At 41.9% G+C, this 23,266-nt stretch overlaps 2 protein-coding genes across 3 annotated transcripts; one reads left to right on the forward strand and one right to left on the reverse strand.

Moving 5' to 3' along the window:
• The first annotated feature begins 1,895 nt into the window (after nucleotides 1–1,895).
• Nucleotides 1,896–13,142, forward strand: c6.2 (complement component 6, duplicate 2). 2 transcript variants are annotated; one of them, XM_085413459.1, is made up of 18 exons: nucleotides 1,896–2,465; nucleotides 2,769–2,987; nucleotides 3,359–3,515; nucleotides 4,219–4,363; nucleotides 4,442–4,583; nucleotides 5,118–5,256; nucleotides 6,769–6,966; nucleotides 7,279–7,522; nucleotides 8,192–8,314; nucleotides 8,422–8,588; nucleotides 8,675–8,900; nucleotides 9,568–9,736; nucleotides 9,912–10,023; nucleotides 10,114–10,246; nucleotides 10,487–10,681; nucleotides 11,638–11,725; nucleotides 11,939–12,183; nucleotides 12,268–13,142. In XM_085413459.1, the coding sequence occupies exons 2-18, from the start codon at nucleotides 2,842–2,844 to the stop codon at nucleotides 12,444–12,446; spliced, it is 2,808 nt and encodes a 935-aa protein (XP_085269585.1). In that variant the 5' UTR covers nucleotides 1,896–2,465; nucleotides 2,769–2,841; the 3' UTR covers nucleotides 12,447–13,142. The 2 variants fall into 2 exon arrangements, with proteins under 2 accessions (XP_085269585.1, XP_085269584.1); XM_085413458.1 differs by having other exon boundaries at nucleotides 1,897–2,465; nucleotides 2,816–2,987.
• A 215-nt stretch (nucleotides 13,143–13,357) lies between these two features.
• LOC146665717 (complement component C7-like) lies at nucleotides 13,358–22,640 on the reverse strand. The gene is made up of 18 exons (XM_085413460.1): nucleotides 22,502–22,640; nucleotides 22,318–22,370; nucleotides 22,048–22,123; nucleotides 20,642–20,783; nucleotides 20,383–20,527; nucleotides 19,933–20,071; nucleotides 19,473–19,601; nucleotides 19,099–19,342; nucleotides 18,882–18,995; nucleotides 18,611–18,777; nucleotides 17,528–17,756; nucleotides 17,255–17,426; nucleotides 16,906–16,993; nucleotides 16,662–16,794; nucleotides 14,719–14,910; nucleotides 14,420–14,516; nucleotides 14,135–14,316; nucleotides 13,358–14,027 (listed from the first exon to the last, which is right to left on the reverse strand). Exons 1-18 carry the CDS (start codon nucleotides 22,565–22,567, stop codon nucleotides 13,852–13,854), a joined length of 2,544 nt encoding a protein of 847 aa, XP_085269586.1. The 5' UTR covers nucleotides 22,568–22,640; the 3' UTR covers nucleotides 13,358–13,851.
• Nucleotides 22,641–23,266: the final 626 nt, after the last annotated feature.

A 23,266-nucleotide genomic window follows, 5' to 3' on the forward strand; every position in this document is an offset into this window, starting at 1 on the left:
GCAGTGATGTTATGTTGATCTCTCTGGGGAACTTCAACTGCCTGCCAAGGGCTGCTGTAATTTACCAATTACCTCCTAATGACAGAAGGGACCTCAAATGAATGGGACAGCTTGGCACTTTACTTCCCTGTCGGACAAACTTGATCAGCTGCTGGGATGTGATTGGCTGGCCATCTTTTCATCTGGTCTGACATTTGGTCTAACAAAGAGAAGGAGAGAGAACCTACCCAATATAGGTGTCTTTAGACTGTGGGAGAAAATCAAAGTACCCAGAAGAAACCCACATTGGCAAAAGGAGCACATGCAAACTCCATGAATTAAACTTCTCCAATTATACAGCTGAAAACAACGTACAGCGGGGCAAAAAAGTATTTAGTCAGCCACCGATTGTGCAAGTTCCCCCACTTAAAATGATGACAGAGGTCAGTAATTTGCACCAGAGGTACACTTCAACTGTGAGAGACAGAATGTGAAAAAAAAAAATCCATGAATCCACATGGTAGGATTTGTAAAGAATTTATTCGTAAATCAGGGTGGAAAATAAGTATTTGGTCAATAACAAAAATACAGCTCAATACTTTGTAACATAACCTTTGTTGGCAATAACAGAGGTCAAACGTTTACTATAGGTCTTTACCAGGTTTGCACACACAGTAGCTGCTATTTTGGCCCATTCCTCCATGCAGATCTTCTCGAGAGCAGTGATGTTTTGGGGCTGTCGCCGAGCAACACGGACTTTCAACTCCCGCCACAGATTTTCTATGGGGTTGAGGTCTGGAGACTGGCTAGGCCACTCCAGGACTTTCAAATGCTTCTTACGGAGCCACTCCTTTGTTGCCCGGGCGGTGTGTTTTGGATCATTGTCATGTTGGAAGACCCAGCCTCGTTTCATCTTCAAAGTTCTCACCGATGGAAGGAGGTTTTGGCTCAAAATCTCACGATACATGGCCCCATTCATTCTGTCCTTAACACGGATCAGTCGTCCTGTCCCCTTGGCAGAAAAACAGCCCCATAGCATGATGTTTCCACCCCCATGCTTCACAGTAGGTATAGTGTTCTTGGGATGCAACTCAGTATTCTTCTTCCTCCAAACACGACGAGTTGAGTTTATACCAAAAAGTTCTACTTTGGTTTCATCTGACCACATGACATTCTCCCAATCCTCTGCTGTATCATCCATGTGCTCTCTGGCAAACTTCAGACGGGCCTGGACATGCACTGGCTTCAGCAGCGGAACACGTCTGGCACTGCGGGATTTGATTCCCTGCCGTTGTAGTGTGTTACTGATGGTGACCTTTGTTACTTTGGTCCCAGCTCTCTGCAGGTCATTCACCAGGTCCCCCCGTGTGGTTCTGGGATCTTTGCTCACCGTTCTCATGATCATTTTGACCCCACGGGATGAGATCTTGCGTGGAGCCCCAGATGGAGGGAGATTATCAGTGGTCTTGTATGTCTTCCATTTTCTGATGATTGCTCCCACAGTTGATTTTTTCACACCAAGCTGCTTGCCTATTGTAGATTCACTCTTCCCAGTCTGGTGCAGGTCTACAATACTTTTCCTGGTGTCCTTCGAAAGCTCTTTGGTCTTGGCCATGGCAGAGTTTGGAGTCTGACTGTTTGAGGCTGTGGACAGGTGTCTTTTATACAGATGATGAGTTCAAACAGGTGCCATTCATACAGGTAACGAGTGGGGGACAGAAAAGCTTCTTACAGAAGACGTTACAGGTCTGTGAGAGCCAGAGATTTTCCATGTTTGAGGTGACCAAATACTTATTTTCCACCCTAATTTACGAATAAATTCTTTACAAATCCCACCATGTGAATTCATGGATTTTTTTTTCACATTCTGTCTCTCACAGTTGAAGTGTACTTCTGGTGCACATTACTGACCTCTGTCATCATTTTAAGTGGGTGAACTTGCACAATCGGTGGCTGACTAAATACTTTTTTGCCCCACTGTATAAAGTTCTGTTGTTGCATTTTAGTTTCTCTTATAGTGTTGCACAAGAACTATGTTTGGTGCCAGATTGTGAAAACACTTGGACAACTAAAGAAAGTGTGGGAAGACAATAAGCGTACTCCCCCCTTCGCTATCTATATCTGTCGAGTGTCAAGCACTGAACATCTGGTTTATGTCTGAGCAGCTGGGAAACTCCAGAGCTTTTTACTTCCCGTAACAAGGAGGACTTTATGTGCACTGATTGTTGTGGGGTTTTTTTTTTTTTTTTGGTAGTTTAAAGTTTTTGGGCTCTGATTGGTCAAAGTAAGTCCAAATATCAAGCAGGTTTCCAAGAGAAATAACAGTGGGAGGTTTATGATTATTATTATTCCTGCTTTCAGGACCCTCAGAGTCACATTCAGCTCTGCCTGCAGTGCAGAGAGCATTTACTCCACTTACACTTAACGTTAACATTCAGCCAAACAGGTTAAGTACAGAATTACACTTGCTGAACAGGACATCACTGGTGAGTTTGATTTTTTTTTCATGTTTTTAAAGAAATGCATTTTTTTTTTTTTTTTTAAAGGGAAAATACATTTTGCTGAAAGCTTGCAATTCACCAGTTCACACCTGGTTGCTTTGTTCTTTTATTTCTTTATAGTTTTCACTTACTTTAGTCTTATGTTATATTCATATAATGTGTCCACTGTGTGTTAAATATGATAAAGCATGCATTTTCCTACAAGAAAAAAGCTTCTCGCTTGCATTAAAAAGGAATTTTGTCCAATTGCAAAACACCACTTATGATATTTACCTGAATGAATAAAAGGAGATTGGGGACTTTCAATAATGAGCTGGGAATTACATCATCTTCAGTGGAGGTGAAACCACTTTGAGTTCCCATGATGGCTCCCTCCAGCAGCTTGGCCCTGCTGCTGCTCCTCAGCTGCCTATCAACCGGTCTGGGCTGTTTCTGCGACCGATACTCCTGGAGCTCCTGGTCTGCCTGCTCCAGCACCTGCAACCATGGCACACAGAACAGAGCGAGGTGAGACACACACAGAGCACAGACAGTGAAACCAATATAGACACAAGCGATAGGTGAGAAAAGTGTATGATGCTGAGAAGAAACACAGGTGAGATGCAGCATAGATATCACAAACAGGTGGGACACTCTACAGAGTGCACATGTAATGCCTATTTAATCAAAACAGATAAAATGGCATGCAGAAGTGTCCTTTTTAGGATTTCTTTCAGAAGTTTTGCTTTTTCTTTTGTTTGCTGTTAAAGCCAAAGTAATTGTGCAACACTGTAAATCAAAAATGAATCCCTTTCCTCTCCCATTTTCAACTGCTGTAGAGAAATGCACATGATGCCAGCAGATGCTGCATGTAAAAGGATTTCATGCTTTTTTGACAGGCAGTTTCGGCATGATGAATATTTCTGGAAGAGCAGCTGCTTTCAGTTATGTCAGCAATACGACAGCAGAGCTTGCAACCAGCACGCCTGTCCAATCAACTGCCTGCTCACTGATTTTGGGCCGTGGTCCGACTGCTCACCCTGTGCCAAGAAACAGGCAAGGAACTCGCAGTCACGGTGTAAAACAGTGACTCTCATCTTAACTCTACATTTTCTCCACACATTTCTAAACGGCCACATTATTGTCCTTGGATTAAATGGACAAAAAAAATGAACGACCAAAATAAGACGGTGTTTTTGAAAGCTCTGAAAAATACAAATAAAGGGTTTTATCTTTAAGAAAAAGCCTTTCATCTAAGAAAATATTAGGTCTACATAAGATTGAGTAACATAGATGAACATTTTTACCAAATAATAAACATAAAAAGAGTTGAATATATATAAAATAGATTTGATCAGCATTTGGGTCATACTGAGGGCTTTAGGTAACCAAATAGTTGGTTACTGGCTAAAGGGTGACTCCATATAATATCAAATATAATATTTATCCATCTGTTACTGTTACAGTATGTAGAGCTATCACTGCTGCTACATCACTGCTTGTAATAATCATGATCATTGTCATAAAAATATACCTCTATTTGTAATGGCATACTAAGGAGGAGTAATGCTATATAAATGATGAAATGAGCACTTGCCAATGCCTTACTAAGACCTTGATATTGTTTAATAGTGTGATATTTTTATAAAGTGCTGATTTGAGATTGGAGGAACAAATTAGTTTATAATGGAGGAAACTTAAAATCTAATATAATATAACCAGAATGATCACCGGCCTCATTCTCATGTCACTGGCACAGTTTCGGACCCGGTCTGTCGAGAGGCCGGCTCAGTTCGGTGGATCCGACTGCAGCCCCGAGCTGACAGAGGAGAGGCAATGCTATCCATCCACAGAGTGCAGGATAGAGTCTGTCAACTGCAGGGACAACTTCAAGTGTGATAACGGTTAGTGGTATATTAACATAAATGATATCTACATAATTGCTTCACAGTAAAAGAAATAGCTTCACATTCTTCCTGCAGGGCGCTGCATTAACTCGACACTGACGTGCAACAGACAGAACGACTGCGGGGATAACTCCGATGAGAGGGACTGTGGCGAGTTCACTGTTGTGTGTCCTGTAGAGAAGAGAGTGGCTCCAGGGTCTGACCTGGTGGGGAACGGGTAAGCTAAAGGTCAAAAGGTCACAGCTGAGATCCTGACTCATGTCAGTCCTCTTGCATTCCTCCCTCCTGTGTTCATATATTATGTTCCTCCTCCTCAGTGGTCCAGTCATATTTCTACTTGTAAACAGATAATCACCGTTTTGTTTTGTTTGAGGCTGATATCAAGCTTTGAAAGCAATTCAAATAGGAAAACAAAGCATCTGACGACTTGAAATTTTTGGTTTGTGCATAAATATAGAAGCATAATATTTTAAAAATATCACAGATAAAAAAATCCTTGAAAATTAAATGTTTAAATCTTCACGATAATAGTGAATATCATCAAAACATTTATAAACACAAAACTCTGACATAAAAATGCAGAAAATGCTTTCAGTACTTTTTATTACACTTTATTCCAGTTTATTTATTCAGAAATTTCAATATAAGCCAATAATGACATCGGCCTGTGGATGTACTTTTAGACTTTAAAATGGACTTTTTTCTTACAAGCGAATGAGATTTGACTTTCCCCCGATTTGTGTTCGTGAAGGTTTGATGTTCTCGCCCAGGAACCGAGGGGAGCAGTGCTGGACAACATGTTCATGGGAGGAACCTGCGTCATTGAGAGGCCTCCAAGCACATTACTCTACCACCGAGTTCCTTACAACTTTAAAACTTTGAAGATCAAGGTAGGTCTTGGTATTGGAGTCTTGCATTCATATGGAGCTGTTGTCACTTCCAGGTAAATAATCAGCAGTGACAGTCTTTACAAAGTCATTTTACTTGTGTCACTAAAGTGGTTGCAATAGAGTCAAATCCTACCCAACTGGCACTTAATGCAAACCAGCAGCAGCCTGATCAAGCTAACACATGCACTGCCAGGTGCATCGAGCAGCCACCTTAAGACATTAACAGTATTTTCAATGTAATCTTTAAAAAGTGGAAAAGCTGAAGTGTTCCCAGCAACTTCCACACTTGTTAGCACCTAAGGAAGCTCACATTGAGTTGTACACAACACTGCTTGACATACGTTTATATAAACTGCTTGTGCAGCACAATGTCATGATGTGACGAACGACCATTGAGCAGCAAGGCTACAATCACTGCAGCAGACACACGAGTTAATGGAGCCTGTTCTTTTATTTTTATTGATCAAAGCTTGACTTTACTAAGCTTAACCCGGCAGTTCTGTGGAGCATTAGTGATGTATACCAGCAGCCCTGTCTAGGTAATTGGTAGCCCTTTATAACGTGCTGCTGATGAGCCACACTTTTCTCAAAACCTTCAGGGGTTTTTCCACATTCCAAAAAGGCAGATAAGCCACACAACCATTTGTGCACATTTATAATTAAAGCTTTCAAACAAAAGTATCCATAATAAGTACATTTGTGTTAAAACCGAATAACCCTAGAAATCCCAAATGACACCTAAAACCCCCAAGCGACTCTCCAACCAAACTTCCCACTTGAGCTCTACCAGAACCTTTAAATAGTGTTCAAACCCCCGGGGACACATTTGCTCAAACACATTGTAGAAGGCAAAAGAGAGAACAGGCGCGTGATCGCTACACCACAAATCCACTTACACTAAGATCTATATTCATAATAATTGCGCAAATGCATTACCCACACTTTTCTAAACTACATAATAATCAACTACATTTGTGACAAGTACTGTCTCTTTAACTTACAGTATCTGTCCACCGTACGCCAAGTAGCCACTCGAGTGCAGAATCACACAAATCATTAAAATGTTCAATAAATATATTTATAAGTATATATTTAAGATCTCTAATGTGTACGTATGTTTCTTGATGTGCGAATGGTTTCCTAAAGTGCAGAGTGCTAACTAAAATGCAAATTTCCCCGAAAAGGCATCTGCTAATCTCTAAAATAAAAATCTAAATTATTCTAGACAAATAACGAAACGCCTCTTTATTACATGTGGACATTAGAAATGATGTACAGTATTTTTTATTGGTACTTATTAAAAAGCACTTTTTGTTTAAACACTGTGTGAAACATTCAATCAAACCACTGCTGTGCTCAGCCCAACAAAACATAACAAAATGTGTTTTAAATGGAAAGGATGGTGCATTGAACGCCCTGCTATGTTACCCAAGAGTTGAACCGGTGCACCGCCTGTTTTATATGGCAGGGTTTGAAAAGTCCCAGGTAACAGATGTAGTTGTGGTTGTTTAGGTTGGAGAGCCAGAGGACTTCAACACTGAGCCTCAGCCGCTGCACGCCGAGTCCATCGATTTGAAGACCTCCCAAACGACGCCTGGCAGCAGCACGCAATCTCAAGGCTTGTTTTTCTTCCCGATCTTTTTCTTCAGTGCATCGTCTAAGTCGCACTCCGATTCTAAAAGTGAAGCTTTTGAAGCTTCAAAGAAGAAGGTGAGTCCAGAAAACTGTGGGATGCACTCACAAGTTTGACATGATGTAGTTTTGAGAAACCCAGATTCACATTATGCTTTCCCTCATTTTCTAATCATAGATGTAATGTTAGAAGGAGAAAGAAAAGAAAAGGAAAGAAAAGAAAAGACACGATGTTTACATTGTATAAAAAATGACCGCATTAGTAGGATCTGAAACACAGTCCCCACAAAGATAAATAGGTCAACATGTGTGCAGGAACACATATTTCTTTTTTATCTGTATTTTTCCCCTTATGATCTTCTTATTTATTTCTTGGATGTTCTTCTGTAGGACTCCAAGTTTATCAGAGTGAACCAAGTCCTTCCTGTGTCAACATTCAAGATTCGGGACCCGGGGGACCTCGTCCTGTCACAGCCCTTCTTACAGTTCCTCCACGCCCTTCCTCTCGACTACAACTACGCACTCTACAGGGAAATCTTTCAGCGCTTCGGGACACACTACTACAGCTCAGGGACATTGGGAGGCCACTATGATCTGCTGTACCAGTACAGCAGAGAGGAGCTCAAGAGTTCAGGTACAACAGCACAGCCTGGTGGAAAAAATGGAAAATGCAGCACTGGGCACATACAGTAAACTGAAAAATTAATTAAACACTAAAAACTGGAAAGAAAAAAAATGAAGGAAACACTCAAATACCACAGTACAACACAAAGTCAGTTAAGCTTCAGGGATATCAGATCTGTCCAATTAGAAAGCATAAAGCACTGTGAGGGCATTTCACCGGCTTCAGTGCAAATGAAATTAACAGCAAGTGCACTAGAGGAGCAACAATGAGACATGACATGTCACACAGCCAGAGTTTGACACAATGACTTCCACGTGGTTATTTGTGAATTTTTCTGACCAGTCTGTCAGAAACATCCTTCGGTGGCTCCTGTGCTCACAGCCCAGCACCGTGCCTCTTGACTGGCATTTGCCAGAGAACACCACAAATATTTTCGAGCAAGTCTAATTTTTTTTTGTACATCTGGTTAAACGAGGCTGAGTAACCATTCCTCCAGTTTTACCTCGCTTTCATCCTGACCTTTTTCTTTATATTCTCAACATATAGGGGAATGGGAGAAATACGCTTTGACCTGTTCACTCCTCAGAAACAACACGTTGTTGTCTACAACATAAAACACACAACAGCTTGTTTTGATTTCCTGCATTTCTGCATTTCTTGCTCTTTTTCTCTCTGTAGGTGTAACTGAGGAGAGCGCGATAGACTGCTTGGGCCGAGAGACCACCTGGACTATCATCCTCTACACAGAACACAGGCGTGAAAACCGATGCTCTAACAACCGGATGACTCAGAAATATGAAGGTAACAATAATACTATATTTCTGCCTCACTGCCTCAATAGAGAGCATTGATTTAGTTTCTACCGTGTTATCTTCTTCACTCTTTCCCTGCACATTTCTTTTGTCCAGGCTCATATGTTCAGGCATCGGAGAGGTCTTTCTCCATGGTGAAAGGAGGTCGAGCTAGAGAGGCAGCAGCTCTGGCCTGGGAGAGGCAGGGCGCCACTCCGGATAAAATATCCTTCAAGAACTGGGCAAAGTCTGTCCTCGAAAACCCTGCTGTCGTCGATTACAAGGTTAACTGTAGTATTCTTTCCTCAAGCATCACAGAAATAACCATCTACAAAAAATCTTGCACTTACATCTGAGTCGGCGTGTCCAGCTGCTTCCTCTCATAGATCTGGTTCATGGAATTCCTTGCGCTTCCACAAAGAGGAGGCACCTGAGGAAGGCCCTGCAGCAGTACATGCAGGAGTTTGATCCCTGCAAGTGCGCTCCCTGTCCCAACAACGCCAGGCCTGTTCTGTCCGGCACAGAGTGCAAGTGCGTTTGCCAGACTGGCACCTATGGAGCCAACTGTGAAATACGGGCTCCTGATTACACTTCAGGTATATCTGGTGCTCACCAGGTCTAGTTATAAAAACACTGTTGCTGTGTGATGTGGAAATACTTTGAATTTAAAGTGTCCTTAGTGAAATAGCATTGATATAACAGTGGGTTATTTCACAGTGTTCATTAAAGTGAAAGCCTGGGGGAAGGAACTGCCTCTGTGGCGGCTGGTCTTGATAAACAGTGCTCTGTAGCGTTTGCCTAAAGGCAGCAGTTTAAACAATTTGGGAAGATCTGCAGACTTGATTGTCCGTTGCAGTCTGGCTCTGTCCTGATGTATGGCGAAATGAAGCTTGTAGGCTAAAGCGCTTCGAGAGGTCAGTGAGACTAGAAAAGCACTGTTTGACCGGCAGTCCAACATGAAAAGATCCTGATCAGTGACGGAGCTGAAAATGAGGATTTTTTGTTGTTTCTGGTTTTTATTTGTAGACCGAGTTCTGCTAGTCAGTCACATTATTTTTATTTGATTAAATCTAGAATATCTATTCTAATATGCCCCTCATTTTCTTAGGATCAACTTCTTATTTTGAACTTTGAATAATACTTCAGGAACTGCTAGCGAGTCTCAAAACCTTGAAGCAAACACAGTTAAGATGAAACACAGATTCTAATCAGGTTTTACTAACATTCACACTGGAAACATTATCTGCTTTGCTACATCCACAGAGGCGGTGGATGGTTTGTGGAGCTGCTGGGGGTCGTGGAGCAGCTGTGGAGCCTCCATGAAGAGACATCGGACGAGGCGGTGCAATAACCCCGCCCCTCTCAAAGGAGAACAGCCCTGCAGTGGCCCAGACAGACAGGAGGAGGCCTGTCACATCTCCATCTTCACAAAGTACTGTTTTTATTTTATATTTCAGTATAAGGAAAAGTTCTGTCAACCTTATATCTTCGCTGCTTTTACCCTGACACATGGACATGAGGATACACTGCTGCTCCTGTACAACAGCTGATTGTTTATTTTGACTATTCAGAATTACTGGACGATCTGATTTGTGTCTCTCGTTCAGACAGGAGACCTGTGACAATGATGACGACTTCACGATAGGCTGGAGGGACGAGCTGCCACCTGGTGTGCAGGGATGTCTGCGGCCAAAGAGCCCTGAGAACAGCTTCCTCCGCGTAAAACCAGACACACAAGCTGAAATGCGTCAGATTATGACATGTGCTTTATATAGACGCTCATATCTGCATTACATTATTTTGTGACAGAAAGCGAAGCAGTATTATACCTTTGGTGAGGACGAGGAGTTTGAGTGTGTCACTGGGTTTGATCTCGACGGTTTTCAGTACATCAACTGCCTTCCTGATGGAAGCTGGAGTCAAATAAGTGGGAGATGCATCAGTAAGTCTGTTTTCCCATTAAACCAGTCCACAGTTATCTTAGTGGTTTGCTACAATAGTCCTTAACGCACAAAAAAATGACAAACTGCTTAAGGATTGTGTGTGTGAATGTGTGTGTGAATGGATGTGTAAAGCGCTTTGGGGTAATTAGGGACTAGTACAGCGCTATACAAATACAGGCCATTTATCATTTACCAAAGATTAGCTGCGCCTGACGTCTATGTGATCCTGTAACCTTTAGGGAAGATTTGCCTTCCCCCTGACATCCCTGATGACACAAGTCTGTCTCCCAGCAAAGACGAGTACAGAGTGGGTGAAGTGGTGCGTTTGAACTGCAATGAGGCGGGACTGCAGCCGCTGCCGCGAGGTTTCTACAAGTGTGGTGACAGTCTCACCTGGGAGCCCCCAATACCTGCTGAACTGCGCTGCACTAATGGTACACTACACTGCTGGAGAAAACGGGGACCCTACTGGTCAAATTCTGATTTCTGACCTGCACTTTTCATTCATGTGTATTATTCATTAGATAAACCTCTGATTGGTTGGAGATACTCACCGGTCAGTGAGAGCAGGTGGTGATGGTTTTAATGAATAAAATGACATACACAGTTCTGAAGCTTTAGCTATTTGACAAGATTTCATTAAAAAACAAAACAAGTTCCAGTAAGCGGCCTTTAAAAGTAAAAAATTGTATCTGATTTGAAGTTTGGCAGAGGTTCCATTCAAGATCAGCTGCTCAGTTTTGTGCACCCACAGTGAAAAACCTCCTTTGCAGTTTTTACATTTTCCAAAGCCACCCAGTCAGATAGATTGGAAACTTTGGCAGGACATTCCCAAATGGTCAGAAGATTGAGCCAAAAACTGATTTTCGGTATTTGTCAAAATCTGATTGTCAAACATATCTCTCATGAATTATATCAAGACATTTTGAGCCAGAAAGAACATGCCAAACACAAGGTAGAAGTTGTAATGAGTTTTTGGCAAAGTGAATTTTATTTAGCTATCCTTTATTTATCGATGTATGGAGGCTCGTTGAAAACATTGAAGGAATTCCAGGCAATTATCTACAAACCGCCGCAGCGCTGGTGGACATCTGGTCGTTTCCCAGAGGAGAACCGTGAACAACAAATTGGCTAAATTTAAAGATTTTGGATTTTTGTGGACCTGTTCTCAAAACTTTTTATCTCAGATTTCAAATGAGAACCACATGTGTAAATGAGCAGTTTTGTTAAAAATTTGGCATATTTACATCAAAATTTTTACACCTTGATCTTTTTTGTTTTTACTTCTGAGTAGTTTAATCTGCTATAAATGATCATATCCATTAACCTGCTGACATAGTTTCTGTGGACAATACTTAGTTTATGCTGTTTCTGTATGTGCTGTGTGTAGAGGAACCATTTGTTCCTGATGTTCAGTGTGGTCCAGGACAGGTACTGCGAAACTCTCGCTGTGTCTGTGTCCCACGGGAGAGCTGCCTGTAAGTATTTACGAATGAACTGGTCACATTTGAATGGATTTTTCCATATAATGTATGCACTTTTACTTTTACAACAATCCTCTTTGAATGTTTGAAATGTGATTGACAGCCCTGTGTGTGTGTGTGTGTGTGTGTGTGTGTGTGTGTGTGTGTGTGTGTGTGTGTGTGTGTGTGTGTGTGTGTGTGTGTGTGTGTGTGTGTGTGTGTGTGTAGTTCACAGCCGGAGAATCTCTGCATCCTGAACATAGACCTCGGCGTCACAGTGTCAATGTCGCTCTGCTCCTTCCAAGCTGGTCGTTGCCACGGTGACCCGCTGTTCTTCGTCAGCAAAGCTGCGTGCGACGCGGGCACTTTGGACAAATTGGAGTGGGCCATGTTTAGGGCCAACATGTCCTCTAAGAGCTCTGTTCAGGAGCCTTGTGAACTTGACACTTGCTATGAGTGGGAGATCTGCTCTGGTGAGTTTCACCTCACAAAACCTTTAGCCTAACAGTATGAAGCACAAATAACTGACCTAATGTTAACTCACGTCTGTCCCGCAGTGTTTAAGAAATGTGAGTGCAGAGCTGCTCGGGAGTGCCCCAGAGTGAAACAGCACACGTTCTGCATAAAGCTGACCCGGCTCCAGAGGACTCGCAGCATGGACCTTTGCTCTATGGCCGCGCTTAAATGCTCAAAGTACGAGTTTGAAATTCTCAATGAAGGCCAATGTGAGTCGTGATGACGCTTTTAAAGCTTTTCTGCTGCATTCTACTCAGCAGCACCTAACACTGAATGTTGTGTTTAAAACTGCATTCAGCACATATAGTTTTAGACCTCGTTGAGCACCACAAACATCAATTTAAAGACATAATAAACAACAACATGGTGTGAACTTTGACATAAAAAATGATTTTCAAAAAAGAAAGAAATATTACACAGTTACAACTTTTATATCTGGTAAAAGTAAAAAATGAAACTCCATTTCCAGGAAATGTTTATGAGGTTAAGAGGTGCTTTTAAGACTTGCATCATCATAACTTCCTGGTTGAAAAATATCTGCTTCTTCAGTTTACACATTGAGTGAACATGCCTGTGAGCACAAAATTTGGGGGAAAGTTAACAACCTCTCCCAAAGGGGAGCAATAGACTAGGCTGAATTGCAGGTTAGAGTGAAAAACCACGGCGAGCTTCACTGAGCTCACCTTTACTTTGTTCTGAGTCGCTGTAATGGCCTCTGAGTTGCATGCCTCTCATTAGCCTATGAATATCAATAGCCTCACTTTAGTGATACTCTATAATGAATGAAGCAGTTTAAAAAAATCTGACTTATGTGTGAAGGAGGAAGAAAGCAGCAGCAGTCTGTCAGTCAAATCTAATTCCAGGTATTTTTATCCTTGCTAAATGTGCTTCACGTGCAAAAATAAAAACATAAAATTGTAACTTTGTTTTCATTTTCTCCTGCACTACTTTCTCATCCCTTGCCTTTTTTACACTGCAAATTAATGTGACTATATCAAATGGCAGCAACTCCATGCACTTAGGCAGTTTGACATGCTGAGGTATCAGAATAACTCTCAAAATCAGTAAAGATGCCGAATTAAGTGACATGCAAGGATTTATAGAGAATAATAAAAAAAAATAGAAAATAGTTAAATAAATTTAAAAAATGACTTGATGATGTCAGAGATCAGAGGAGAATGGCCAGACTATTTTGAACTGAGAGGTAGTAACAATAACTCAAATAACTGTTCACTGCAACGAATGTATGCACAAGACGATGTCTGCATGCACAACATGTCCAGCCTTGAATGAGCAGCAGAAGACCACACCAGGTACCACTCCTGTCAGGTAAGAACAGGAAACTGAGGCTACAGTTCCACCAAAATTAGACAATAAAAGAAAAAACACAGCCTGATCTTATGAGTCTTGATTTCTGCTGAGACATTTGGATGGCTGGGTCAGAATTATGTGTAATGGCTCCACCAACAGCAAAAATAAGTCCTTAGATTGTATGATACAGTAACAAAAACGTTTTATTAACTTTCCGTATGTAACTAAAACAAGCAATTAGATTAAAACATTTGTGTGTACGTATGTACAATGTCAAAATTTTCAGAGAGAAAAAGCCAAAACCAGCATCTTTATTATTGGCAGGGATCAATACTGATCACGTTGACCTGCTCTCCAGCACATCGCCTGGCCCCCGCCTCACATTCAGTCGTGGTCACGTGCGTGCTGCCGTCACCGGAGCTAACGCAGAGTGGAGTAGAGTCTTTGGGGCATTCTGATGCATTCCTGCACACGCATTTCCTCTCTGCTTCTGCAGTTAAAAAGCACAATGGTTTTATACAGCATCCTGTCACATATACATCCTGTTTTTGGCTTTTATTTTGAGAAAAGAAAAGAAAAAGTCTTCTATAAAGACACCTTGACAGATTGTCCCCGGCTGGCAATCCTCGCAGGATGTAAACTTCTTCTCTGGCCACCGGCAGTCGCTGTCACTGGTTAACACGAAGTTCCGGCCCATACACCGCAGAGCTCCGAGCTTACAGACATCTAGCACCATATTATGGTTTGCACGAAGTGTGGCACACAGCTGCAGAGAAGTCCTAAAAGAAGATAATACACAGAAACGGAGAGAATTTGAATTAGGTTTTATAAATAGATGGAGCATTTCCAATGTGCTAAATACAGAAATGGACATCAGCTTACGTGCACTGATTCGGCATTTTACAGACACACTCGTTCTTTCCCAGAGTCTCCCATAGTTTACATGTTAGGCCAGAAGGAGGAGAGGGAGCTGTGGGGGCTGAGGAAAGCATACAAAAAGCAGGATTCAACCATATATTAAAGCAGATATAACGTGACAAAAATTGACTGCACCTTACCAGCCCACCACCAAAATGCAGCCAGAAAAAGTTGAGAAGAAAATACTGAACATATAACAGCTAGAGAGACAGAAGTCACCCTTAGAGAGCAAAAAAAGAAGAGCAAGATGAAATGTATTTTACCTGCTGTACAATGAGCAACAGCAGGAGAAGGAGACCACTGCAGACTGGGAGTGCAGATGATCTCCGACACCTCTCTGTCAATCACCGAGCCCTCGGGGCAGGACAGGGACACACTGTCTCCAATCTCATAGGCTTGTTTGGTTGGTGTGGCTACAACTAAATTGTTGAGTGAGGGAATCCCACATGTGGAACCTGGAACAGGAGGACAAAGCTTTTGAGCATCAGGGAGTGAGAATTACAACAAAACTGAACTTCCAATACAGTTACTAACAATGGAAAAACTTAAAACATGGGGATCTTTAAGGTTTTACTCAGTTCTGGGACTTAATTTTACTCCATCTTACAAGGCTGTGTAGGGTTTATGATCATGCTGTGTGCCCTGTTCAGCAGGTTGCTATGTCCAAAATTCAAGTGGTTATAAAGCAGCAAGGGGGAGGTGGTAGAAATGAGGCGAAACCTGCTGGTTCCCACAAACTGTACAAAAAAGATGGGCATCGCCACCAAAGACATCACCCGTTGAAGTTCTGCTATGAAGCATCCAACCATGGTTGAGGAGCATCTCTGACTGTTAGACTGTTCATATGCTAACAAGCACTCTCATGACCTGGATTATCCTCCTTTAGGGGCCCTAGAAATGATGATCATTTACAAAATTAACTTCAACTTTTATTCAGTAAGACCTGAAAATAGCAACTGAGTCCATGCAGTCATTAAAAAAACGTTTCTTTTTGCAACCGGAGGAGTCGCCCTCTGCTGGCATTACAAAACAATGCAGGCTTCAGACGGTTCATTAATGTTGACAGCAATATCCAAAATGTAATTCAATTATCAAAGTCTTATTTGAATGATTACCCTCATTACAGATGAGAGAGTGAGAAAAAGAAAGAGACTTGGGTGAGCTACAACTTTTCTCAACAGAAACCACCTCAACCTGTCTTATGTTATGTTCTGTAGGTTTTTTACTTTCAGTGGAAGTAGCTGCATTAAGTGACTTCATCCTCACTTTGAACGCCCTTACTCCCAATCTGAGGCTTCAGGTGTACATGATCCCCGTGTCAAAAAACACGGCACCCACAGCAGAATAGAAAACAACAAAATGTAAGGAAAGTTTCTTCAATCTCTTCTGAGCAACATTTGATTCAGGACGAGCTGCTCAGATTTCACAGATATGGGTCAGCGTGAAATGGGCTGCTGCAATAGGACAGATCTGCTGACTGTCTTTTAGAAAAGAAAACACATCTGGTCGTATATTTGTTTTGATAACTGACAAAAACACCTAAGAAAACAATTCTCACAGTCAGTTGTTGAAGTGAGTGGACCCAGGCCCCTTTGAACCACGCACAACACCAATAATTTCTGACTCTTTTATCATCTAATCAGACAGCAGGAAATTTTTATCCGAAGAAAATATCGTGGTGTCTCAACCAACAGATAAGGCAAAGTTTTGACTTGGAAATCACCTCTGCATTACCTCAGTAAGTAACAAAGCTGGCTGTAGCCATCCAGTTCCCTCTTTTGCTGCACAAACCTAATGCAACCTGCCTAATTGTGACTATTGAAATAAATTTAAGATGACTGCAAAAAGAAGCCTCAAAGCTCCAGAAATCTCTGAACAGGAGCACAAAATGCTCATGTGCAAAGGTGTCAAGTAATGAAATACAAATACATTGTTGCTGTACTTAAATAGAGTTGTCACTTTACGTTTTTGCCACCTCTGCTCATGTGAAGGAATCCGTTCATACATACTGAAGAATTCTCTCTGGACCAAAGTACTCATAAAACACCACATGGCACACAAAAAAATTACTCCATGACTCCAGACCCCTGAGTCCTGGCTTCTTAGCCAGTGGCTATATTCACACAGCAGTTTCTGGGATAACCTGATAGCAAAAGAAAAAATTATACACACACACACAAAAAAATAAATAAATCACAAAACGTACTTTTACAAACCCTCGGTCCTGTAGTCCACTTCTGGTTTTCAGCACATGTTGCTACTGCATTTCCACTGAGGTAATACCAGTCCACGCAGGAGTACTCCACCGTGTTTCCAACCAGGTAAAAATCTCTGGGATTCTAGAAAAAAATGACAGGAAAGCTCAATCATCCTCAGCCTGATGGACTTAAAGAAGATTCTCAGTCCCAAACACCAGAGGTTCAGTAGCCTCAACAGCTGCTTAGCCTCACCTGAACAAATCCATTCCTGAGGTTTGGAGGAGGCCCACAGGTTTTTGGTGGAGTTACAGAAAGACTGAAGCACTGGGGCTCCATCATCCTGAACGCAAACAGTTTGCAGTTAGATTACTCTGATACTCCTAAATGAATGTCACTGGAGTGGATTAGTTTGCAATATCAAAATCACAACTTGTGGATCCAAATCATTAAGGACATTGCAAATAACCTTTAAAACCTTGAGATTGAAATGAATGAAAACTTTTGGTTTTGCTTTTTAAACTGTTTTATTTCATTTATTTATTTCCATTATATTGATTAAGTTACATTTACCAGACTAATACTTAAATAAAATGATTCTTACTGTAAATATTGGATGTCTGGGTCATCACAGGGCTTCTGTTCCACCTGCAGTCCCGTGCAATGTTGACCACCTCTGCTGGGGGCGGGGTTATTGCAGCTTCGGGTTCTTGACCTTTGGCCTCCAGAGCATGAGCCCCAGGAAGACCAGCAGCTCCAGCTGCCGTGGATCACCCCTGAAGAAAATCAGGAGAGCTTCAGTTTCCAGTTCTGTCTTGTTAGGAAAGGAGTTTGGATGGCACAAGTTCTGACCCCTCTGGGTTTTATGGCTGGTTACCTGGTTGTTCTCCAATCACAGCTCCGTTCTCGCATGCTCGTCCTGAGGTTCCCGGGCGGCAGACACAGCGACATTCGGAGCCCGTCAGCAGTGGCTGACCGTTGTTCTGACACGGCCGGCAGTGACAGGGATGCTCCTCCGCCAGGTACTCCTCTGTGGCCCTTTTCAGGTGGAGCTTCTTCAGTCCTGCACACTGCACTTCCTTAACCAGCTCATACAGAGGGCGCAGCTGAAAAAAACCCAACACATTTAAAACAAATACACATAATCCTTCATCAAGGAAGGTTATTTATTATGAAAAGAAACCAAATTATATCTTCTTAAGTGCAAATGCATAGCTTGCAGAAGCCAAGCCTAAACTCTAAACAACATTTATAAAGGCAACTCTGCAAAAGATCACGTCTCACTTCACTGAATCCAAACTCTAATTTTTCCCTTCCTGTGAGTCTGTTTGAGTTTCTGCCCAAACCAAAGAGTCACTTTATTTTTTTTGCCTATCCTGTTGGTCCACTTGATTGATCTTTATTATTGTTATTATTTATTTATCTATCATATTTTAAGTTATTAAAGAATGGACAGATATGGATGGGGGATGGAAAGGAAGAAAGCAAGAAAGGTGAGAAAGAAAAATAGAGGGGAAGAGGGACAGTGAGAGAAGACACTAAAAAAATCCTCTCGATCACCTGATGGAAGAAAACAGAAAAAGAAAACGAGCAAAAAAGAGAACAACACAATAGGGAGACCACAGCAACAACCTAGATAAGTAGAGTAACAGAGTTTCTGAGCAGCATGCAAGACCGACAGCACATGGTATGCTTTGAGGCAGCAGCCAAGGAAGATATAGTGTGTGTCTATGAGCGCCTGCGTGCACACCTGTGTTTTCAAAAGGTTTCTCCATGTAACTATCTGCTAGAAGCTGTGGAGAACCATAGCCCTGCCCCCGAGGGCATGAAGCAGGCACGAGTATGGTGAGGGGAGATAGGCCCCCACACCTGGAGGGGCCTGAGAAAGAGTCACTTAACCAGGATGAAGCAGACAATAGAAAGAAAGCAAATAGATGTTTCACTCTTTTCACTGTTATACCTTCTGGTTTATGACTTCAGGGAAGTCTTTGACAGATGAAGCCCAGTTATCGTAAACTTCTCCATTAGCTTCTGGGTTTTCCAGATCCAGAACACTCAGAGCACCAATGAGTCCTATATCTCCTCCGAACACATTGACCTTAATGGGCATCTTGTTAACACTGCTTCCTGTAGAAAGTAAGCGGAGGTTAAATCATTTATTTGGTTTCTTTGACCCTCTATGGGCCACTGTGTATGGTTCAAAAGTCTTGATATAAAAACCTTTCACCCACCGTGGCTGCTTGATACAGATTTTGTCAGTTTTTCACAGACTGTTTTGACTTTTTTCCTGAAGAAACGGCGCTTAACTTTCCTCCAACACCTCTGGTAATCTATATCTGTCGTACCTTTACAGAAAACAAGCCAGGATCAAACAGATTATCTCTAACGTGTGTACATTATTTTAAATTGACTAAAATGCCTGGTGTCATTAATACCAAATATTCTTACTGGTAGATGCGAGTGCCTGACGGTCTAACTCCAACAAGGCTTGGTATTCGCCTCCAAGTGAGCCCTCGGAAAGGTAGTGTGTGCCATACTTCTGGAGCACCTGATGGTAGGCCGAGTAGTCATATGTGAGGGGCAGCAAGGACAAGGCCTTCCAGAAGCCTTCGGCCAGAGTCAGATACTGGGGGGCAGAGTTTTGAAACTGGGCCAGCTCCACTTTATTCTTCAGGATTATAAGTCGGTAGGCCTGGACAACAGATGTGGAAGGAAAAACTTGAGCAAGATGCTGACAGAGCCGACTGTTCTGAGCCTAGGTACAGTTTGTTAATCTCATTGGAATTAAAAAAAAGACATAAACTGTATTTGTGTATACACACCTTGTTGTTAGTAACCTCCTTGTGAAACGTGCGCCGGTCGTGCACCAGAAAGGCGTTGCTCTGGATGTGCTGCATGTAGGACCAAGAGCTCTCGTAGGATTCGTCGCTCTCGTCATTGTCTACTGTCACCTGCAGCACAAACATCAGAGTTCAGCATTTTCTAAAATCGGACGGCAGCTTGTCACATCAGCTCCGTGTTGTTCAGGCTGTCAGTCAGCTCACAACTCAACAACTGCAGGCAATTTTCTGCAAACATTTATTATCCAACAGTTGGACAAATCAAACAGAGTTTTCCTCAAAAGACCATCATCCAAAGCAAATTTGTCACTTTGAGTGAACTTTTACCTGCAACTACTTGATGTCAAATTGAGCATTCTTTTATTATCTTACTGGGTTATTCATAGGAGTCAGCTCACCAACTTTATTTTGCATGAAAACTACAGGTTCCTGTTTGACTCACCTCAAAGTTATATCTGAGGATGTTGTGTGGCAGTCTGTACAAGACTTTATGGTCACCGCTGAACACCTTCCTACACTGCCCTCCAAAGCTTCGAGTGTTGATCACACCTGCTCTCAGTTTCCCTGTTAGCACATCGTACCTGCACAACACACACACACACACACACACACACACACACACACGCACGCACACACACACACACACACACACACACACACACACACACACACACACACACACACACACACACACACACACACATCAGTTTTACACCAAACTGCAGCCTCAAAGGCTAGCATGGAGACAAATTGTTGAGTCCAAAACTTAGAGGAGAACCCACTGAGGTTATGCAGTCTATATTCTAGACACATAAGTTAAATATTCTCCTTCCCAAAAATCATATTCTGATCTGCAGTCACATTCCTGGTGTTGGGAGCTGTAGCTACTTACCCTCGACCTGTGAAGTCAGAGTTTGGAGGTGTTTTGTCGAGGTCACACGTGGCCAGGCTGTTGTCTTCGCCGCAGTTTCGCTCGTCCAGCCCGTCCTCACAGTCCTGGTCTCCATTACACACTAGAGACTGGCTGATACACTGACCTGCATGATGGTTTCAGTAAAGAGGTTTATCCACAGATTGCAAAAAAACCCCCAAAAAATGCTGTAGAAGGAATTTTAATTATTTGCGATATTTTTGTTTACACTGCAATTTACCAGAGTTGCAGCGAAACCTGTCTCCACAGCCTGCTTCCAGTGGACATCTTTTCTGTGGGACACATGTTTGTGTTTGAGTGGCCTCTCCTGAGCACGGCACACCGCCAAACTGGGCAAACACTTCCACGTGTCGAGTTCGTACCTGTAAAAAAAGTGATTAAAAACATGAATAGTCTTTTTGCACGCTAATACTGCTAGTGCACCCTATGTAAGCTCGCTTATTGGCATGGTCACATGCACTATTGAAGCTCAATTGCCTACAATTGTTGTTTATCAATACACTGCTTTGAAACCCACTTCCACCCCAGTTCTTCCTTTTAGCTAGTATCTGACTTCATAAATATCCAATCCTTGGTCACTCACTCCTGCTCTGTTTGGTGATGACCTTGCTTCTGCTAAGATAGAAACATTACTTCTCCTTTGACTGCAGTGGCTCTGACTAAACTGTAGGCATGCAAGTGTAATGAATAGATGGAGCGCTCTCACTGTGTTTCCTCTCACAGTCCTGAGACCTTTCGTTTCTGTTGGCCTGAGGATTACACAAAGTGCAAATCTGTGCAGAAATAATGCACATCTCGGGACAAAACACTGATCTTTAAAACATTATACTATAAGGATTGGCTTTAAAGTGAAGATCAGAAAGTGAAGATCAGAAGAGACAGAACAAAAAAAACCAAACTTGTGGGGTGATCTTTGCCTATGCCTCAAACATTTTTTGCATTATGTAACAGTTTGTTTAAACTAGGGGTCAGGCAGGCAAGCCAAAACTAAAGTTTGTTTTTAAGTTCCTAAAGATATTATTCAAAAAGTAGGGCCAAATTACCCATACAGCAAGATGCATGTGTAAAAATTAGATTTCGCTTCTAGTTCTCAAAGTAAAGCTAAAGTGGAAGTGCCATAAAGCTGCATCTTTCTAAAGGCCTGCAGGGGGCGACTCTGGCATCTTTTGTTGTCTAGAAATCTACGTGAAGAAAAAGGCCTAGGCTGTAAAAAGTTTCTGTATGATCTCAATAACTAGTTTTAGGCTCTATTTAATACAACATGACACTAATATTTTAAATTATCACTCCATTTAAAGCTCCTCTTCAGTAATAAGTGCTGTATAATTGCTACTCTTCAGAGTACGGAAGAGCAACTGCTGTTCGACATTTACACACGTCTTATTTCTGACTCCATTTTTGTTTATAACTGTTTCTGGCATGTGTGATTGTCAGCTTCCCCAGTCAAGTCTGGGGCTGTAGCTTTTCTCCCTCCATGCAGTGCCAATTTCAAAATTGCAGTTTGGCGTTCAGTTTGAGGTTTCACAACAGGACTTCTCAAATCAGTAGGCACTCTATTTACGTGCAAAGCTTTTAGCTACATGTCTCTGCTGCATGTAAGTGAATGCTGAAGCAGTTCCAATGTACCTTTGTACTTGTGCAGCCATCACACTCAGACCAGTCTCCATAAGGCCCCCATCTGCAGTTTACAGGCTGCTGACAACTGGGGATGAGGATGGGACAGTGTATTCATTGCAAAACAGTTATGTTATATTATATTATTTAAAATGAACAGATAGTAGAAAAACCTTTGATAATGGAAAAAAAAAAATCTAAACTATGATTTTTGACAAACAGTGTACCAGAGATAAGTTTAACAGCCAACAGTGTCAAAGATTTCTGCATGTGTGCACCTACCAAACAGGAGAGATGAAGGCAAGTGACAACGCCAAAGCAGCAGCCAAATTCAGCTGTGAAAAAAATGCAGGGAAAGAGTTCATTTAATGTAAAAACTCCTCATTTAATAGTAGTTATGCTCGATTAGCCAAAAAAATACCTCCCAATTATTTTTAGATATAATCTAAATTTGATAAGTGCTTACCTTCATGATGTGCTCCTCAGAGTTCAGCCGTCTCCTCTGGACTAGCACAATAGCACTCAGGCTCATATAACCAGCTGGAGAGGGTTGGAGGAGGGTTGGTGGTTTTTACTCATTAGAGTTCAGGAATTCCCACACTGAAGAAACACCCACAATTCATAAGCCGTGAACAGAGACTTGGCGTTCTTTTCCACTGCTTCCATTTCTCCACCAAACTTTGTGTCACTGTGTGTCTATTTCCAGTAAAAATATGTGATAATCCTGTTTGCCTTGGGAACAACAAGAACGGTGTGCTGTTTTTTTGTCCTTTTTTCATTGTAGGAGAAAAGCAGCAGCTACGTCACAGCTGTTTATCCTGGATAAGGCTTCCATAAGCTGAGTCAGCGTGATTTAGCCAAAGGTCACATAGACTCATATTTGAAAACATTCGATTTTTTTGTTGCACAATTCATGTAGAAAAGTCCCAGGTATTAAATACTGGCATAAGTCCAGATGCCTTCATTTCAAGTACTTAAAACTCCCGTCAGAGGTAGAACTTATACAGGCAGACTGGATTATAGCCCAGCAGTGGTCTGTCATTATGCAACAAATAGCTGCAAGAAATAGTTCAAGTCTTAGGAATTAACCAGGATTTTTACATTAATTGGTGCTAAAATGACGAAGTTGCCCTTCGGTGGTCTAAACATAATGTGTAAGGCATGATTGAGAAAGCAGAAAATCTTTCACCTGGTGTGTAAAATCAGTAGATCAAGAAGATATTATGTGTGA

Source organism: Rhamphochromis longiceps, linkage group LG7 (genome assembly GCF_057381845.1).
Source record: "Rhamphochromis longiceps isolate RC_006_pf linkage group LG7, R_longiceps_female_GT1.1, whole genome shotgun sequence".
In the NCBI taxonomy this organism is placed as follows: domain Eukaryota; kingdom Metazoa; phylum Chordata; class Actinopteri; order Cichliformes; family Cichlidae; genus Rhamphochromis; species Rhamphochromis longiceps.